The 21,881-nt window shown below is 33.4% G+C and overlaps 1 protein-coding gene across 2 annotated transcripts in view; it reads right to left on the bottom strand.

Moving 5' to 3' along the window:
• The window catches only part of KIF11 (kinesin family member 11), a 58,564-nt gene that overhangs the window by 6,205 nt on the left and 30,478 nt on the right, over positions 1-21,881 (bottom strand). The window contains exons 12-20 of one of the 2 annotated variants that reach the window (XM_074295868.1): positions 20,614-20,701; positions 17,945-18,133; positions 13,717-13,924; positions 11,589-11,761; positions 8,703-8,828; positions 8,468-8,626; positions 5,914-6,020; positions 1,203-1,482; positions 429-651 (exon numbers count right to left, since the gene is read on the bottom strand). In XM_074295868.1, coding sequence (XP_074151969.1) covers positions 429-651; positions 1,203-1,482; positions 5,914-6,020; positions 8,468-8,626; positions 8,703-8,828; positions 11,589-11,761; positions 13,717-13,924; positions 17,945-18,133; positions 20,614-20,701 — 1,553 coding nt within the window. Of the gene's footprint in view, positions 1-428; positions 652-1,202; positions 1,483-5,913; positions 6,021-8,467; positions 8,627-8,702; positions 8,829-11,584; positions 11,762-13,716; positions 13,925-17,944; positions 18,134-20,613; positions 20,702-21,881 lie in introns of both variants that reach the window. The other variant, XM_074295867.1, reaches the window with a different exon arrangement.

The raw sequence follows: 21,881 nt of genomic DNA, 5'->3' as shown, positions 1-21,881 counted from the left end.
GTCTGTGTGGGCATAGTGAAGTCACTGGACCTCTTTGAGGCTGCTTCTACTTCTGTAGAATGAGAGGATGCACCTGGATGCTTTCCAGACTCCTTCCATTTCTTACAGTCATGGCCTTATGAAATTTTTTTTACTAATTACTCCAATCCATAATGATGTTTTACTTCTCAGATATTCCATGGCCCTTACGTGCGACGCCATCCTTATCCCAGTCTAATTCTATATTAAATACAGTCATTTCGTTCTCCTTGTGTCTCTAACTGGGCTAAGCTGTTCAAGGCTAGCAGCATCTTATACTATGTTTTCATCACCCCTAGGATGATGCTAGTTATTCAGTAGGTAATCAAAACAAAAATTTAGTTAACAAAACTAGAAATTCAATTCAATTCAATTTGTAACAATATAACTTTGTTTCCCTTCTAAACTACCTGTTGGAATATCCAGTTTCAGGTCCTGCTGCAAAAAGCAATTGAGTTTATTCCAGCCATGTTTCATGATATCATGAAGTTCTTCACTCTGTTCCACCAGCCTTTCCTTGTCATTAGTTATTTCATCATGAAAGGAGGTCAGCTGGCTGTCTTGTACTGCCTTTTGTCCATTGACTTTTTCCATGATCTCTGATTTGGATATAACACAACCTTGCTTTACAACCTAAAGAACATATAAGTGAAAATTTGCCAAAACAATTAGACTCACTAGTTCTTTAAAATGTCATTTCTTTTTCTGACAAGCTGAAATTATGTGAATTTTTTCATTCTCTTTTATGGGAGAATTATCTCTCTTTTGCAAAAGGAGAAATCAGGCCATAAACAACATATGGGAAAGGTTATGTTCAAATAAGTAAGTCAAACCACAAGCTGGTCACCAATTTTCTTTTACGTGATCACTAAGTATGTGCTAGCAGAGGCAACAATCTTGAAATCTTAATGCACATAAAAGACATGAGGGCAGGATCATTCTCTCTTAAATGCTGAAGTAATAAAAAAAGTATCTAGATGATTGTCTAGGTTTCTTAATCACTAGACTTCAGACAAGAGAGTAATTAATCAAAACATGAAATCAGGATCACTTAAGTGGCATGATTATACATTAAGAGTGAGCATAAAAAGAAATGGTTAAACCACTTCAGAAATTTCTAGACAAAAATTCAATTTTCTGACCAATAATTTTCTCTTCAAAGTAAGCGCCAGTTAAAATATTACCTTTAATAAGTTTTCAAGTTCTTCTTTCCTTTTGTGTAAGCCAAATATCCACTGATCTGAGAAATGGACAGTACTTGTATTCATATCCTTATACCATTGTTGGTTCTCTTGTGACACTGTCTGAATGCTGCAACTGAGCTTCTTACAATGTTTGACAGACTCTTCAATCAACCCAGCACTTTGAGAGTTAAAATGTCTGAGTTCTTGTGACAAATCATCAGAAACAGCTAGAAATTTTTTGTTGTGAGAAGTTGTACTGTTTATGATGTCCTTGGAATGCCTATAAAGAAAAAATTAAAATTATGAATACTTGATAAAATATGAAGTGATTTTTGCAAGATTCATAAATAAGCACATTTTATTTACATCTTTTTTTTTTTTTTTTTTAAACTAATTGGAGATGAGATTCATGATTCGAGTAGGGAGATGAATCCAAGAAGGTATAACTATTTCTTTAAGAATTAGGGAATCTTTGAACACTTTTTTATATGAACCTGTCTTTTGAAGTTTTCTCTAGCAGCATATTATTATTTCTGTTCCCTGTTCTTTCTCCCATAGCTACAATTTTCTCATTCTGTAACTTGCTTCATTTGTAGGTCACCCATGGAGACCCTTGGCTGTACAACTCTTCTGACTGAAGATGCATACCTTATCAATATAACTTCATAATAACTAGAGTAGGTTAGATTTTCCCTTTGAGATATAGAATACTACACCAATATTTCATTTCATTAAATTCATATTGATGTACATGTTTAATATATATTGGATTACTTGCCATCTAGAGGAGGGGGTGGGAGAAGAGAAAGAAAAAATTTGGAACACAAGGTTTTGCAAGGATGAATGTTGAAAATTATCCATGCATGTTTTGAAAATAGAAAGCTTTAATAAAAAGTTTTTATTAAAACTTTAACATATAATCACTTTCCATCTCCTGTAGCTAAAAGTGCTCCTCCAGCCTACTTCTCAAATCTTTTTTATACTGAATTAAATCCCTGTCCTCAGCATAACCCTGCTTCCTGCAGACCTATAACTCTTATCACTAACTTATTTAGTTCTACCTTTAAATCACATCAAAACTCTTATTTGCCTCTTTTACTGTGCTCTTTGGAATTCTTATTATAAACACAATTTCTCTATATCTCTGAGCCCTTCAATCATTCCTTTTACACAGCATCATCTAAAGAAACCACAGCACCCTCAAAATTTTTGGCAGGCTCTTTCCTATGTCTATATATACATTCAGACCTCCTCTGCTTTTAAAAACAAAATCTAAACTATGCCTTTAATGTGACCATGTCCCTCTTGTGTTTTCCACTGTCAAATTTCTTGAAGCAGTCTGAATTTGTTGCTTCCACTTTATCACCATCTACTCAGTCTTTTTGATCTGGCTTCCACTTCTTTCCATTGAAATGGCCCCCAAATTTCACCAAACAATAACAACTGACTTTTATAGAATACATTCAGATTTTCAAAGTGCTTTACAGATATTACATTGTTAAACCTTGCATCAATCTAGTGAAGTACTAGATTAATTACTAGATTAGTACTAGATAAGTACTACAGGTATCAGCATGCCCATTTTACAAATGCCAAATACAGGGGGTTTTTCTCGGCCCTCATCTTCTTTGACATCTGAAGATTTTAGCACTGCTAACTTTCCTCTGGGCAACTGGGCTGCACAATAGATGGAGTGCCAGGTTTGGAGTAAAGAAGTCTGAATTTCATCAAGCTTACTAGCTGTGTGATCTTGGGCAAGTAACAAACCCTTTGTTTCATTTCCTCATCTGTAAAAATGGCTGGAGATGGCAATGGCCAACCCCCTCCAGTATCTCTACCAAGAAAAGGTTAAATGGGGTCACAAAGATTTGGACATAATTAAAACACTCGAATGACAAATAACCTTCCTCATCTGCTTGACATCTCTTTCACTGGATTCCACAAGACCACATCACTGTCATGATTCTCTAGCCTCTGCTTGGTTGGTCTTTTTATCTTCTTATTAATGTTAACCTTATTTTTTGGTATTCTTGTCTTCCCTGTCTACATCACTGTCCTTAAAGAAATCGTCACTTCTATGCAAAAAGTTTCTATATTTTTACCTCATGTCTGATGTCTCTCCCAAGTCTCAGATTTATGTTTTCAGCTGTCTGCTACACATTTTCAACCAGCTATTTTCCTTGCACCTCAGGTGCAGCAGGTCAGACTAAGATCCTCAATTATCTCTAAACATGCTGTTCTTTCTGACCTTTCTCTGCCACTGGCAATGCCATTCTCCTGGTCACCCATGCTTAGAACATCAGCCATCTTTGATTTCCTTATTCCTTATTCTAAATATTCCACTAATCATCAAGTTTAGTTAATTGTCTACGTCCACAATTTTGCTTTCAAACTTTCATTATTCTACTTCAGACCACCATTATCTTTCACCAGACTATCAGTATAAGATCTTATTCCCACTCTTCTCTTACCTTCCACATTGTTTCATATACTAATGCCAGATTAACTATTTTAATGCACAGATCTGATCAAATCACTCTTATTAACAAATTTTTGATGGATTATCATAGACTACCAAAAAAAAAAAATCAACTCCTTGGCATAGCATTCAAATTCTTCTACAATTTGGCCTAAACAAACCCAGTCTTCTCTCAGATGACTTCAACTCATACAACTGAGTTTCTTAACATCCTACATATTCTCGAATATTCACTATCCCTTAATATTCCACATTCTTACAGCTAAAGTTGTTCATTATACTTGCAAAATTCCCTTTATGCCAATATCTGCCTCTTGATAGAATTCCATCCCAGCTTTCAAATTCAGAATTTCCATAAAGCCTTTTCTAATTTCCCAAGCTGGAAGTCTCTCCTTTATGTTTAAAATAAACATATTTTATGTTTATTTACTTAAAAATAAAAAATAATTTCCTTTCAAAAATGTCTTATTAATATACTTTAAAAACCCATCATTATTACTCCCAATATCCCCCCCCCCCCCTGCAAATCTTCCCTTGAAACAAATAAGTAGTCAAATTAAATAAATCAACGTGTTGGTCAAACCTCATCTGATCTTGTAGCATTTTATACATACTGTAATTTGTACTTTATTTGGTTCCCTCTTTTATCTCCTCTATAAGACCATACTTTTTGCAGGGCAGGGATCATATATTACTTATCTTCAGTAAAGTCAGACTAGAGTCATAAAGGCCTGGGTTCAAATGCTGACTCTGGTACTTAAGTCATGATATCAAGGACAAATAAGCTCACCTCTGTGAAACTTAGTTTCCTCATCTGCAATATGTGGCTAATTACTATATACAGACCTCATAGGGATAATGTTGCATTTCAAAAGAGAAACGTATATAGGATGGCTTTGTAAAATTTAAGGTGCTATATATCAGCTACTAGTGAGTCCTTTAATTTGTACTATATATACCCATGTTCAAATCATTTGAAATCAAAGGACTAAAAGGAAAATACTGCAAAGTCCCATTTTAAGTATCACAAAGATTTATATGAAACTATTTTTTAAAAATGCATTATTCATATGACTATCAAAATGTTAATGTAACACAATAAAATAAAATATTACTCCAAAATTAAATTATAAAAGGAATTAACTGTCTATTAGAAATCTTCTTAGAAACAAATTTATAATTGTGAGAGTAACTTACTTTTCCCTAAAAAACTCCTGGAAAGAATCAATTAAAATATCATTGTTATAATAACATAGTATAAACTTTAGCATTATAAAATGTTATAAAGTTATATGTTATATGACAAGTGAAAACAGAAGGGTGATAGTAATTACATAATCTAGAAAAGAGAAAGTTGCAAGATGACTGATCACCTTTTCCAAAAGGCTAGAAGGGTGCTTGGATCTATGAAACCATTTTCCTTTTCTTAGAAAGAAATATCCTTAAGAGAGAACAAGAATTCATTGTATTGCCAGAGCTGATAGAAATTTTAACAACAATTAACACCCTGGGTCTGACTTTTTTTTTAGACATTGATCAAGAATCTTTTGGCATATAACTTGGTTTTCATGATTGAATACATTCACCATGAAAAAAAGTGGCTCTTGAAATTAGCACACACACACTCTATTATAAATTAACTCACTTATTACAAGATCTTATTTCTTTGTTTCTAGGATATATTAATAGTAGTATCAGACTGCCTGCAAATGGGGACTTTAGTGGGTAAAGAGACTCACTGATGCTCTCAAGCATTGCTGGATGAATCAGCATTAACAAAGTAAATAGCTTCTGAATATCTAAGAGCTGTCTCACTGGTTCATACATAAAGTACTCAATTCCTTGAGAAAACAAAAATACATTATTAAAAAATACATTGTATAAACTTAAAAAAAAAAACATTTTAAAAAGTCATTTCTCAATTTAGGTAGAGATGCTAAAGAAAACAATCACTAGCCTTTCAAAGAGCAACGATAAATGTCTGAAATCTATCGCCTAAATGAATAACAAGGTTGTGTAACCAGCACCATATCTCCCCTAAGAATCTATCCATATGTCCTAGATTCCTTCTTTGTACCTAAGATCAAATGCAAACTTCTCTGTTTGGCATTTAAACCTGGGTTCTATCCAAAAAGTGTCTGATAGCAAGGTTATTAGAAAATTTGTATGTTGAATCAAATATGTTAGCTTACAGATGTTACTAAAAAAAGTCATAAGCAGAAAAAAACTTACTGTTTTGTATTTTCTTGAATATTTCTGAGTGGATTCTTGATGTTTCCACATGTTTCTTCCAAGACAGAGAATTTTTGTGCCCAAATATTCATTAACTGGCAAAGTTCCTATAAGTGAAAATGCCCCCACAAATTATGTAATTAAACAAATAGTTAACTTTTAAGTTATTAATTAGAATGGAACAAAGCAATGATATTGATGTTAAAAGGAGACAAGTAATCTAATCCAAAAACCAGGTAGGTAATCTGAGGCCTAGGAAGTTATTATGACACAATTAAGGTCTTATTTTTGTGCAATCAGTGTGTGGAGGAAACAGAAATTAATCTTGGCTCTCCTGACTCCCAAAGTCAAATGCCTTTCCCCCCATATGAGAAGTTCTCTATTTAGAACGAATAACAGAGGAATTCTAAAAAATGCCAATGATATAAGACTTCTCATATTGAAAGGTGAACTCAAACTGATTCAGGCCAATTGACAGTATGACTCTAGCTTCTTTGCTGTACTTTCTTTTCAAGATTAGAACAAAAGTAAGATTTGAAGTAATTTCTTTAAAATGCTTTAAAGTCTGCCCTGAGAAGAACAGAAGCAGAAGTCATGGAGTTGAGGACTTGATGCTGTTCTCTGGGCTTCATTTTCCACCCAAAGCAACTTCTACTGGAGAAGACTTGCAACTTGCAAGTTACTAAAAAAAGGTCACAAGGTTCTTTTGGCAGATTTGGTTCATGGAACTATATCCCCACCTGCTGGGATTATTAGGTATTTATTGCTGAAAGTCTAAATTGGTACTATATACACACATATCTACTTAGACAAATGGGTTTTGATGAAGCTCTTTCTCAACATTTCTGGTCCAAAATTTCCCTGATTTGAAAGAAGCCATAAAGTACTATGATATATGATTAAGTCATATATTTGGGGTCAAAGGACTCATACAATAAGCTGAAGAGCTAGAAAATTGTGTCTACCCAGAAATTCTTTATCATTGCCTTGGCCTAAATATAATAATGAATAACCAAGAACAATATTTAGTTGACTGTAAGGTTTAAATATTTCACATGTTATTTAAAAGCAAGAAGGGATTAAGAAAAGTCCAGTTTACTTTATAAGAGACTATTCAGATCACCCTAGCAAAACAGATCACTAATAATTAATAAAAATGAAGGCAGAACAAGTTATATGAAAGTTGCTCTTTAATCAATTCCCTCCCCCAACACCCCAAGGCAATTGGAGTTAAATGACTTGCCCAGGGTCACATTGTTAGGAAGTGCCTGAGATCAGATTTGAACTCAAGTCCTCCTACCTTCAGGGCTGATGCTCTATCCACTAAGCCACCTAGCCCCCTTTAATCAACTTTTAAAGACAGATTCAGGTGATTGGAGAAAAGATTTTAAGAAACCACAAGGGCCCAGGCTCCATTGAGGTTACTGCCCAGGAAAGTAGATCTGGTTCTGAGAGGAGCCAACTACTCTTGCTAACTTATGCTAAGTTCAGATATCTTCTGTTTGCTGAGAAAGTACAAATACTGGAGTGGTAGATAGAGCACTAGCCTTGGAATCAGAAGGACCTGAGTTCAAAATCTAGCCTCATATATTTGATACACAGATAGCCTAGCTGTGTGACCCTGGGCAAGCCACTTGATCCTGACCAAAAAGCAAAATAAAAACAAAGTTAGTACTGTTAGTTCCCTTTCTAGAACTCAAAGGCAAAGCCTGAGTCACCCACATAGCTATAATCCAGAGAAAACAAAGCTGAAAATAAATTTCTCATCACAGAGTTGGCGAACTAAGAATGTAGAAAATTTCATATACTGATATACATGGCTGAAAAGTTAGTTTTGCTAAACTATTTTCCTTCTTTAATATCTTTTTATTACAAGGGATGCCTAGCTGGATAAGGGAGGGAGAAAGGACATTCAAAACAAAAGTATTGATAAAAATAAGGCAATAAAAGATAGCTTCCAAAATTTCATCTTAGTTATGCTACTTTTTCCAAGACCTGGTGTATTCTTCATTTTATTATCAGACTGCTAATCTCTCCCTTTTAACCTCATTTTTTAATCTGTTTAAGTAAACTATTTCTTTTTATCAATAATATTTAAGGGAGAGTGTTCCATATATAGTAACCTACTGACAGATTAATTTTAAGCGGACTATTGCTAATTGCTTAAAGAATGTTTTCCTTTTTAATTTTTTTAAAGATTAGATCTCTATCTCACCCAAGCTGAAAATATATTCTATTTCCTACCTGTGCTGGGGTTTTTGTCATTAGGCAACTTGATGACTCTTCACTTTGGGGCCTATGACTCTGATGTGGGACTTGATAAGGCTACCAGATCAGCAGGGGATGTCATAATGCAAAACTCTGGAGCTCAAGAGATGTGCCAGTTTTAGCTTCTCTGGTAGCAGGGATGAAAAGCCAGTCACATTAAAGAATTTGAAGGGTATTACCAACTCCCAAACTTTTTAAAATGCTCATTTCAGAATGCTTACATTTCTTCGAGCAAAGGTGATCAAATGACCTCCCACCCTCATAAAACCAGCTTTTTATCTGATACCTGAGCTTGGGCTTGCTTCAATATCTTCAGTTCATTTGTCAGGGTTTCACATTGCTTCTGAGATTCAGCCAAGGACATATCAGTATTTTCCTGGAGTTTATGTAGACTTTTACACAGTGTGTTGAGAAAATCATCCATTTCCTTTTTTTGATCTTCTATCTTTGAAGAAAAAGGATTTAGTTGCCTTCTTATTCTGAGGTTTTCTTTCAAATATTACAAATGAAACATTTGTTACCTTATCAGCTACTGACAGAAGAATCTTGAATTTACAATCCATTTGACAGCTGAGTTCCAATAGAGACACAACCACGGGGGAAAGAATCGTGTCCAGTGATTTATCAAGCTGAGTTTTATGCTCTTCCTATATTATTAAAAATAAACAAAAAACATAGACATTAATTTCCTTAATTCCCCAAACTAAGGCAATTAAATTAAACTAAATAAGAAATTCCAGAAACAGTTGGCTAAATATTCATTAACTGCATAAATGTTAATAGTATTCTCTTAATGATTCCTAAGAAGCAGTCAGGTGGGAGCTGACACTTAGCAAAGCCCTAAGTCACATCATCCCATTGATCTGTGCAATTATTGTCCTAAATTTAACTCTAAGAAATTAATAGACTTTAGGGGCAGTTTTCTGGGGACAAAAAATAGTGAAATTAACTTTGGATGATATCCAACTCCCTGTGTGCATCTGGTGAATAAATTCAACAGCCATTTAAATGTGGACTAGACACATGGTCCTGCGACAAATGCAAAGGACACAAAGACAAAACTACACAGTCCCTGCTCTTGAGGAGCTTATATTCTATTGGTAGGGGAGGAACATGCAAATGAATAAGTAAATACAAATTACATAATCGCAAATTTTCAAGGGAGAAATTTAATAAATGGAACTGGAAAGAAAGAGGGGTAAGAGAAACAGTAACTGATTGTTAGGACTACAAGGTGATAACTCAAGTTGTCTAAACAATTCTCTAGCTCAGAATTCACACCTTTGGTTCAGGCCTTTGAAAGGAGTTTGCCCCTTTGGACTTCTGAGGGGGAGTTTACAGGTTTAAAGGAGTTTGCATCTTTAAGAGGAGAAAGTTCATTGGTTGAAGTATTTCCCACAGGCCTAGGATAGGGAGGATAAAAGAAGACAACATTGGGCCTGGACAGTGTCTGTATTGGGGAAGGACAAGAGCTGGAGGAGATTCAGAGCCAGGATTCAAGAAGAAGAGGATTCGAGATTCTACCTTAGCTCTGGCTGGAGGCTCCAGAAGCTTTCCAAGAAACCTGCTCACAAAAGAAAAGATTTTACAGAAAAGAGATCTCCTCCCAGAGAAGGATTATATCTTAGAGACGACAGGACCATTATATTTTGGTGCCCAACATGGGGGCAAGGATCTATTCTGAGCCCTTCAGAGGAGCTAGCCCGGACCTTGACAACTGATAGTCACAAAAAACTTGCATACACTCAGCTGCTCAATGAAGGAAGCTACAAGGAGGCACAAGTAAGGAAGCAGCATAGCCCAGACATGGGAAATCACTTGTATAAAGGAAAAGGAAAGGGAATATCATGTATGGGAAAATATAAATAAGCTGGGATATAAGTATATGAAAGGAAGGGAACAAAGTATTTAAATGTCCACTAGGGCATTGTGCTAAGCATTTCACAAATAGCTTTTCTGATCTAAAGGATCATCCTAGGAAGTAGGTGCTATTATTGTCCCTGTTTTACAGTGAAGGAAACTGAGGCAGAGAGAGGTTGAGTGACTTGTCCAGAGTCATACCAGTCTTCTATCTACCAAGTCATCTACTTGCATGGAGGTGAAGAGCAAAATGAAGGAATATCAGAAAGGTGGTAAGACATGTTTTACCATATATTGGATTACTTGCTGTCTAAAGGAGGTGGGGAAAAAGAAGGAGAAAAATTTAGAAAGCAAGGTTTTGCAAAGGTGAATGTTGAAAACTATCTTTGCATATATTTTGAAAATTGAAAGCTATTATTAAAAAAAAAAAAAAAAAAACTGGTTAGAGCCAGTTTGAGAAGGATTTTAAATGCCAAATACAGTTTATCCTAGAAATCAGACTTGCATTTTAGAAATGCCACTTTAGCAGCTGTGTAAAAAAATGCTTTGGAGAACTAAGAAGCAGGGAGACCAATTTAGAGACTATTACAAAAGTCTGGATGAGAGGGAGAGTAAGTAGGAATGAGAACAGTGAAGAAGGATAGATAAGAGAGTTTGTGAATGGAAGTAAGGATGACAAAAATATGGCAACTGCTTACACATAAGAGCTGAGGGTGAGAAGAGTCAAAGAGCAAATCTTATTAACTGAAAAGGTGATGGTGCCCTCAACAGGCATGGGGAACTTTGAAAGAAGTGTGAGTTTGGGGTGATGCTACATTTTAGACATTCATCCTATCTATAGGATGTCCTAACATTAGACATCCAAGGAAAATATCCAAGAGGCAATTTGTTAATAGGACACTGAAAAAAATTAGGGCTGGGTAAGATGGGAGATAACTTGAAGCAAAGTGATGACTGATCTGTAAGAGTTGAGATATTTATAATAAAGAAAAAGACCACCAAAATAATAAATATTAATTTTAAGTACTAGACTAAAATACGTATAGGTTATTAATTGAAAATTGGACATAACAACTGAGAATAGAACTAGGGCTAGTTTGTATCAAATTTGTAGGTGCTAATATTTTACAATCCCATCCCTTCCTGGATCACTGCCTTTTTATGGAGGGGAGACTTTTGTAGCTCAAATATGCTTTGCTGTGCAGGGTTACCCAAGACAGACAGGTCTTAGTGAAAAGTTCTGACAAAAGAGGATGAGGGAGGATGGGACATAAAGTAATAGGAGGCTGTTTCCATAGCAGGTTTATCCATTTGACATTAAACAAAAACAAAAAACATATAGTTAACATCTCATCATTATAGTATTATAATAGTATTTAGTGATATAATTCACATTTATAAAGTGCCTCAAAATTTATGATATCCTTGATCTGCTTTATTCTATTTGATATCCATAATGATGTAGTCTCTCCTGTGATTATATACCTTAAATAGGAACATTAACCATTAACATTGTTTCATAAGATGATACAAAATAATTTACTTGCCAACAATTTCTGAAGAACAGTTTTACTTTCAGTTGTTATAGATTCTTCTTTTAATATCACATTCGAAATCTGAGAAACATTGGTAGATACATTTTCTAAAATTGAAGTGAGAGATCCAAGTGCAGTTGTTGTAATACTATCTAGTGCAGAGGAACTGGTGGATAATAGGTGACCTAAAAAGAAAATATGATTTAAAATCGATACTATTCTCAATATTGACAAATTTAATCTAATTCCTCATTCTTTCAATCTCTCTACTGAAAATGCTTTCCAATTTATAATGACCTCCCTATTGCCAAATCCAGTGTCCTTATCTCTTACCCCTCATACTCCTTGACTTACGCTCATCTGTTTTCTAGTGACTAAACCTTCCTACTAGTGAGTAAAACTTCTAGTTACTTTCTCCTCGCTTGGTTCTTAGATATCACATTTTGCATGTTCTCTTACCTCTACTCCTTCTCTGCCTCCTTTCATGGCTACTATTCTGACTCCTAAAGGTTACATATTTCTGCAGGTTCTTTTTTGACCTCTTTTCTTCTCTTTTTACTTGGCCGACATCATTAATTTTCAGTTTTAAATCTGAGTTCTACACAGATGACTTTCCAACTTTTCAGTCTCTTAAATAAATTTGTACTCAGTCTATGTTTAGAAGAAATTGAAGTACTAACCTAAGATTCTTCTCTCACCTTCCATAGCTAAACAATTAAAAAGTTCTGCTTTAACTATCTGTCACTTAGTACAGACCCTCATTCACATCTACCTGGACTGCAATAGCTTCCTAATGGCTCTTTCTATTTAGACTACTTAATCCTTGCATCTATCATTCTCACTATTAATACATAAATATTTCTTTATGTAGTCATCTGACCTTATTATTCTTTTTGCTCAAAATCCTTCAGTCTTGTAGCCTATCAAAAAAACAGGGGGGGGGGGGGGAGGGAAATTCAGACTTGTCTGCCTAGAGATTCAAGGCCCAAATCAATGTTAAATCTTTCTGTTTAGGCTTTCCTGATATTAGTCATCTGTATGTATTCTATGTTCTGGCCAAAGTAGTTTACTCTGTCTATATAGTCATTAAGGTTTTACAATGAAATTTACATTGCAATGTTAATAGTATTACATAATTAGCTACTTAATCTTAATTTTGCAGTTAGATTAGACCTAATATAGTCCATCCCACTTAGAGAAGAAAAAAGTGAAAACCAAAACATATGTAACTTGGTTAAGTCATAAAACTAGTGAAAATCAGATGCAGAATCTTCTAATCCAATGCTCATGCAAGAATCTTATGAGGCAATGTGGTATTTGGAAAGTATGTTGGGCCTGAGGTCAGGAAACCACTGGGTTTTTAATGCCATAATGGCTGTGGGGCAAAGGAATTTCTTCATCTGCAAAAAATTACTTATATATCATAAATATCATAGGTACCTATCCCAAAGAGTTGTTGTAAGAATCAAAGAGGATAAATGTGGCATTTGTCTTAAATTTAATTTAAATAAAAAGGATAAATAAATGTGCTTAGATTGTTTGTCCATATGGTCCGGACCTGTGATTTCTTGAGCACACAAGTATGGAAAGTCCATTCTTATCTAAAAGTCATCTCCAACTTCTGGTTGTCAGGGCACTGAGAAGTTACATGATTTGCCTCACAGTTACAGATGCTGGCCTGGCTGGCTGCGCGCGCACGCGCACACACACACACACACACACACACACACACACACACACACACACACTCTCTCTCTCTCTCTCTCTTTCTCTTTTCTCTTTCTCTACTCAATTTGGTCAGAAGAAAAATCTGTCTAGTGATGGCCATAACATGACATACTAATGGCAAAGAATGAAACTATTTATGCCTATGACCCTAATGATGACAATATCACCTGTATTAGAAAATGTGCCTGATTAAACATTGAATCAAGGGGTAGAAGAATTTGAATCTGCTCTAGGCTAAAAAACCTCAACACATAATAAAACATATTTCATGTTTTCAAAATCATATTGATAATATTTTATTAAATTTGAGACTAACATATAAATGAGAAGCTAAAATAAATTAGGATATTAAAAACTTAGGACATAAAAAAAAATATATATATATATATATGAACACCGAACTTGAGCTTACCAAATAAAGTACTGTATGAGTCTAACATGGCTTTTTGTTTTTTGGTGCCATCCTTGATCAAAAATTCCATTTTATTAAATAAACTATTCAGATCTTTGCCAAATATTTCCTGGGCTTCAGCATTATGCTTATCAACTGCTTGTTTACGATCCAGTTTTGAATGTAGACCAAACACATCTTTTGTCGTCTCTTCAACAGTATTAAGTAACTATTTTAAAAGTGAAAAGGAAAATAATAGTATTGGTAAGATGGATATAACAAAATTATTACATAATTAAGACAGTCAATTCCTTCAGAATATTAAGGAGAGAGATGAGTGAAATCAAGTGTGCAGTTGCATTCTTTGTCCCTTCACAAAAAAATCATGTTTTTTTTTAAAATTAGATTTCATACTTATTACCATTTCCAATTAAACATTAAAAAGATGGTCCAGTACCAATGTCCGTATACAATTTACGCTCAAATATTCTAAAATGACAATTAAAGTTAGCCTAATTATCTTTGGATAGATCAAAAAATACACATTTTATGTTTTCTTCTTTCCTGAGTTCAAAGAATTTTAATTCATCCTCTGTAACACAGGAATGTAGTTTAGTATTCAGGAGGTATGAAAATACTTTTTGTTTGTTTGGTTTAAACCATCAATCAAGATCTTGTGATTTTTTAGAATTTCTTTAAAGTGCATTAAAGTTCTATTCCATTTTCATTAAGGATTAAGTTGTTCTTTTTTTTTAATTCAGTAAATAAACTTACAGTTTCTAAACAGAATCAGGCAGCCCAACTTCTACATACCTAATCCAGTAAAAATCTAAAATTAGCTCTAAAATGAATAAAAATCAAGAAATCCAATGATTATCTATACTATATTAAATAACTTCAACTACCACATAACTGCACAGAAATTCAGCTAGAAGCCCATAGGCAGGAGAAAAGGGAGCCTTCACAAAAAAATCTATACCAGCCAGAATGATTAAAAAAGACACTGGGAGTCTGAGATGGGTCAATAGACCTATCTCCTATAGGACTCTATTTATATCCGGAAGTAGGAAAAATAGTAAAGTTCTATGACAAAGAATAACCAGAAACCAAGAGAATAAATATTGAAAATGTCCCAAGAGGGGACACTGATGCATTGTTGGTGGAGTTGTGAAAGAATCCAACCATTCTGGAGAGCAATCTGGAACTATGCCCAAAAAGTTATCAAACTGTGCATACCCTTTGATCCAGCAGTGCTACTACTGAGCTTATATCCCAAGGAAATACTAAAGAAGGGAAAGGGACCTGTACGTGCCAAAATTATGGTATATGAAGGTTATGGAATATTATTGTTCTGTAAGAAATGACCAGCAAGATGATTACAGAGAGGCTTGGAGAGACTTATATCAACTGATGCTGAGTGAAATGAGCAGGACCAGGAGATCATTATACACTTCAACAACAATACTATATGAAGATGTATTCTGATGGAAGTGGATATCTTCAACAAAGAAAAGATCTAATCCAATTCCAATTGATCAATGATGGACAGAATCAGCTACACCAACACTGGGAAATGAGTATAAACTGTTAGCATTTTTTGTTTTAATCCCCAGGTTATTTTTACCTTCCGAATCCAATTCTTCCTATGCAACAACAACAACAACAAAATTCGGTTCTGCACATATATCTTGTACACAGGATATACTATAACATATTTAATATGTATGGGATTGCCTGCCATCTAGGGGAGGGGGTGGGGGGAAGGAGGGGAAAATTCAGAACAGAAGGGAGTACAAGAGATAATGTTGTAAAAAATTAACTATGTATATGTACTGTCAAAAAATGTCATAATTACAAAATTTAAAAAAAGGAAAATGTCCCAAGAGCTCTTGATCCTAATTATCAGTACTTAGAATCTCAAAGATCCAGGGGTCTAGAATATACTAGAATCTTAGTATAGAAACTCCCAGGTGGTAGAGGTGAGGGAAAAATCCAAATAACCTAGATTAAGACTGGGAAGACTAACCACATAACCCAAAAACACAGCAGGAGGCAAAGCCCCAAATTAGGAGTTAAAGCTGGTGAAATAGTGAAGATATCAACCACTTTTAAGAATTATATATTGGGATGGAAAATGCCATTCACAACCAGAGAAAGAACAATGGAGCCTGAATGCAAACTGAAGCAGTCTATTTTTCCCATTTGTTTTGTTTTTTCTTTTCTGTGGTTTTTCCCTTTTGCTTTGACTTTGCTTTCCCAACATAACTAATGTTAAAAATGATGCAAACATATATCAGATTGCTTGCTGCCTTAGGAAGGAGAGAGGGGTAAAAAGGGAGGAAAAAAAAAATTTGGATCTCAAAATCTTACAAAAATGAATATTGAAAACTATCTTTATGTGTACTTAGAAAAATAAAATACTACTAAAATAAAAAAAAAATTTAAAGAATAATTATGGGGGCGGCTAAGTGGTACAGTGGATAGAGCACCAGCCTTGAAGTCAGGAGGACCTGAGTTCAAATCTGGCCTCAGACATTTCCTAGCTGTGTGACCCTGGGCAAGATACTTAACCCTAACTGCCTCAGCTAAAAATTAAAAAAAAAAAAAAAAAAAGAAAAAAGAATAATTATATAACCAGATAATCCAAAAATTCAACCTAGAAGGAGAGAATAACTAAAGCACAATCTTACAGAAAAAAAAAAATATTTTTCCACAAGAATGCCTGGAAGAAATGAGGAGATTAAGCAACAACAACCACAACAAAAAATAAAGAAATCTAAGTTTTAAAAAAGAACTGGAAAGAGAAAAAGCTTAGAACAGAACCAATGTGAACTCAATGACCTCATGAAATAAGAAGTATTAGAATAAAATGTTTAAAAAAGAAAAGAAAGAATATAATACAGTTATTGCTTTCAAAAACAAATGACTTGGAAAACAGGTCAAAGACAGATAATCTAAGAATCAAATTCCAGAATGCAAAAGTTACAGACCTTTTGGAAAGCAATTCAGAACTGAGCCCAAATCCTAGAAAGTTATTAAACTATGTATACCTTTGGACTCAGCAATATCATTATAAAACCTATACCCTTAAGAGATAAAAGAATGGGATGGAAAAAAACTCATATATATAATCCCCAAAAGTCTGAGTGCGGTTTTAAGCTTTTAACTTCAGAAGTATGTTTAAATGCTTACAACCCATAATAAGCATTGAGAAGTTATTTAAAAGTGAAAATACTGATGATTCTTATTAAAATTCAACATCTTGACCAACTTATGCTATTTTGCTCTACTTGCTTTTTGAACTTTGTAAATACTTTCAATAGCTTCAGTGGCTCAAAGGATTGCATTTGTAATCCTAACCTTAAGAGAAATTGAAATAAAAATTAAATAAAAAATTAAAATTAAGTATTCAAAATTCACAAAACTAAAGTGTAAAATAAATTTAAATAATTAAACTTTAAAATTATGTCTTTTGTAATTCTGTAGCATTTTTATTAAGTTTGTAACATCATTTATACTTCTGAAATTGAGACTTTGGGGACATATATAGAAGAATATTTAAAGTAACTCTTTTCATAATTGCAAAAAACTGGAAACAAAAGAGAGTGCTTAACTTTAGGGGGAAAAATGATCCAAACGACTAATTCTTAGAGAAATGCAAATTAGAGCTACCTAAAGTTCTACCTCATGCAATTGGCAGGAAAAAAAATGGCCAATTTAGAAAGGAGTACAGGATCAGACATGTTACTGCATTGTGCAATTGTGAACAATTGTGGCCATTCTGGGAAGCAATTTGGAACTATGCACAAAAAAGATACATATATTTGAATCAGTTCCTCATATACATATACATATACATATACATATACATATATATATATATATATATATATATATATTTGAATCAGTTCTTTACAGCTCTTGAATATATATTATATATATATATATATACATATATATATATATATATATATATATATATATATATATAAATTTTTGAATCAGTTCTTTACAAATATAGAAAAAATATAAAAACAAAAGCATTTTCCAATAGATAAATGGTTAAAGGATAGCAGGTAGTTATCTAAGGATGAAATCTAAGCTATCAACATATGAAATGGATAGATTAAATATTATCTTATTTTTTGTGCATTAAGAAGCTAAATATATTTTTTTCACATGGATTTCTTTGGCTAAAAAATGAAATTAATTAACCAAAACTCTAACTTTGTAAAAGATAATGACTTACCTGGCTGGCGGCATCATGAAGCTTCTCTTCAGTGATTTCCAAAACAGATGTGACATATTCTTCTTCAACAAGTTGTAATTTGGTTTCTTGTAAATTTTTTTGAGTATTTTCAAGTTCTTTCTCCTTATATTGGAGGTCAGATTTACATTGTTGGAGTTCATTTTTGTTATCTACAAACAAATCTGTGACCTAAAAAGACCAACCAAACCATCAAATATTACATTTTTTCTCAAGAAAAACATTTGGACAGCTACTTTTATCAACTATACATTTAATCAAGTCAAAAATTAGGAATTACCTAGACTCCCTAGCATTAAAAAACAAGTTATTTAAGCCAATTCACACGCCAATTAAATATCAGAAATGTTAAACTACAAACTTATGAACAAGGCTAACTTGCTTTAAATTAACTACGTTTTAGTTGGTATAGTAAATTTCCAGGTGGAGAAATTTCTTTTACCAATGTAGTTATACTGTGGTCGGCTATAATTTGGCCAAGTTTACCTGGCTGATAATACTGAGTTAACCTAAAACTAACATCAAGACATATTGGCTCCTTGCTTCAAGTTTTTCCCCACTTCTGTCCAGAAAAATGGCAAAGTAAGTTTCAGTGAGTGCAAAACTGACCATATCACTCCCCTAATTCAATCAACTACAATAGCCTTATGTTCCCTCTAGGATACAATATAAACACATCTATTTGGATTTTAAGACCTTTACAACCTGGCTACTTAAATCTTTTTGGCTTCATTGGGCATCACCCTATTTCCCTCCCCTTAAGCCAGTGGTTCTCAAACTTTTTAAATAAGGGGGCCAGTTCACTGTCCCTCAGACTGTGGGAGGGCCAGACTATAGTAAAAACAAAAACTCACACTCTGTCTCCACCCCTCAGCCCATTTGCCATAACCCAGTGGGCCCATAAATGTCCTCAGCAGGACGCATCTGGCCCAAGGGTGATAGTTTGAGAACCCTTGCCTTAAGCAATCCAGCTGTACTAGCCTTCTTTCTGCCCAACATTATGACCACAACAGTCGACAGTTATGTTAGCTGTCCTCCATAGTTGAAATGAAACTAACTGCCTCACAGAGGCAGTTTCCCCTTGACACAGCTTAGGTATCATCTTCATAGAGTTTTCTTGAACACCCTGACTGCTAGTATTCTCCCTTCCAAATGACCATATGCATATGTTTGAATTTATTAACTGTGTTTATAGTGTACATATTTTTCTTTATTTGTTAATTCTCCCATTAATATTTAAAGCTAAATGTTAGAGGTGAAGTACCTCTTTTCTATTTGCATCCCCAATGTTGAGCACAGGTATTTAATAAATATTTGATTGATAAGTAACACATATTAGTGACTTCATAATTTTTCCTCTCACAAAGACAGTTACAGGGTTTTATTCTTCAGAATCATAAATTTTAAGAGTTATAATAATTATAATAATTCTTAGTAGAAAACACCTATTTTTAAAGAAATTTCACTTATAACTGTTAGTGGAAAATAAAAGTAGGTATCTATTTTAAGTTATACCTAAAAAGAACTGTAAAACAAAAAGAATAAAGTCTAATTTTTATAGATTTAAGTATGTGGAAAGGTTATTCCAACCAAGTGACAGTAAACATATGAGCTCTTAATTACTATGAGGTAACAGAAAGAACACTGGGGCTTACTTAAAATACTGCACTAGGTTTATTACCCTGCTTGACTTTTGCTTTTGCTGTATTCACTGATACCAGTCCCTCCACTGCCCTCATTAATATGATCATAAATCAAAGTTAAGTTCCTAGTCCTCTGCTCTTCTCTCCATAAATTCATCTAGACATTCTTGGCTACAATTATCACTTCCATCTGGCTCTATTTTTCTCCAGGTAATAACTCTGCATCTCTGACAATATCTCCACTTGGATGGTACTCTAAATAAAAAATATATAAAGTCAAATTCTTCCTCAAACCAGAGCTCTTCTAAGTTTTCCCTTTTCAAAGACAATGTTTTTCTAGAATCAAAATCTCAGAATTATTCATTTAGCTCTTTCTCCTCTCCCCACATCCATTTCAGCTTTCCATTATGTCTTTGAAATCCATTCTATGATCTATTTCTACTGCATATAGATTAATATATTCTATTTCTATGAGACTTGATTTTAGGTTTCTAGCTCAGAACAACAAATATATAAGGCTAGCTTTTTCCTAAGGGGGGGAAAAAAATCACTGGAGTCTCATAATGTCTTTGAACATTCCACAAAATATTTGAAGGAAAAAAATGCTGATTCATTTAAAAAAATTTTTAAAAATATATTATCAGGGAAGCTAAATGGCAAAGTGAATAGAGTACTGACTCTAAATTGGGAGGATCTGAATTTAAATCCGGCCTTAGATACTTAACACTTCCTAGCTGTATACCTTGGACAAGTCATTTAATCTCACCTGTTTTGGGGATAAAAAAAAAAAAATTAGCATGGTTTTCAAAGATCAATTTACAAATGCTAGTATAGCATTTTCTTTTAATTTTAAATACCTCTATACTTATTTAAATTTTGTTTTATCTTTTATTTTCCTTTTTTTCCATTTGTTTTCTCAAAAAACAATGCCACTTAAATTTTGAACTTTTCAAAATGTTGGCAATTTCTTACTAGAAAAATACATTGTTTACATGTATTTATACTTACCCTATTAAGCTCTTCTTCCAAAATACTAATTTTTTCAACATATTCTGCAATCTGCTCCTCTTGAAAAATTATTTTGCCATTCAGAGCCCTAAATAAAATTAAAAACAAATATAATTTAAAAGTAATGCTTATGGATATAAGCAAAAATATAAGCAAAATTAACTCTATCAGCCTAATATTATTAGCATTATAAAGGACCAGAGAACCAAGGCTCATTTTTAATTCAGATCCTATATGATTTACATGCTTAAAAGAGAATGTACTCAGAATTTTAAAGTCAGCCAGTAATTTATCATTAGCTCCTCTTATATCACAGTACTGATACAGATGATGATATTAGAACCTAAATGATCACACAAATACTTTTCCAGCATTAATAGTTGTATAATTATACCTCTCTTTATGAACTAAATGCCATTTATATTAGTTAAGAAGTTCAGAACCGAACATGTCCTGAACATTTCCTCATTAAACTCTATTATAAAATTGAATATGTCCACCTATTAGAAAAATTTAACTCAGACATAAAATAACCATACTTACTACAGTAAATTAATATTCAAAATACACAAAATATCATAGCAAAGCTTAAAGCAATATGCTAAGTAACTTGCCTGGGAATAAGATCTATGTAAGAGATATACTGAAAAAAGATATTGTTTGTGTTGGATGGCACTTTAAACTTAGTTTAGTTTTGACATTTTCTATTCCAAATTTATAAGCTCAAGTATAAGAGTTGCTTTTAAGGGGGTATCTCTTGTTTATTCAAAATTTCTCTGTAACAGAAATTAGACAAATTTAGAAATAGAAGGGAATCTTAAAAGATCATCTGATACAATTCTTTATTTTACAAATAAAGAAAACTAATTCTGTTGGTAAGTTTTTATATCACTTGTGAATTATTTATGTTAAGAATCCTTTCCACAACTGACAATTTTTGTCAGTGCAGAAATTTATATTAATTAGTATAAACAACAGTTTCCATTTTAAACATCTTAAAAAAACAAAACATTCAATTTAGCCAAAAAAAACCAAAACAAACAAACAAAACAAAACACTAAGAGCCCACATTCATTTACTTTTTTATGGAACATTTTCAATAAATATAAAATTGGGTGATTTTACTTGAGAGTAGCTCTTCAATTCTGACTTTGGGATGTAAAATTAGCATTTTCTAGGCTTCCTCATAGATTTCAAAAAGCTCTCAAACAAATCTCGGATTTTCATTGTTTCAAGAATTCCTTCCAGCTAAGCATGCTGAAACTTAT

This window comes from Sminthopsis crassicaudata, chromosome 2, assembly GCF_048593235.1.
Source record: "Sminthopsis crassicaudata isolate SCR6 chromosome 2, ASM4859323v1, whole genome shotgun sequence".
NCBI classification, from domain to species: Eukaryota; Metazoa; Chordata; class Mammalia; order Dasyuromorphia; family Dasyuridae; genus Sminthopsis; species Sminthopsis crassicaudata.
The sequence above is the reverse complement of the archived record's forward strand: the minus strand, read 5'-3'. Positions and strand labels throughout refer to the sequence as shown.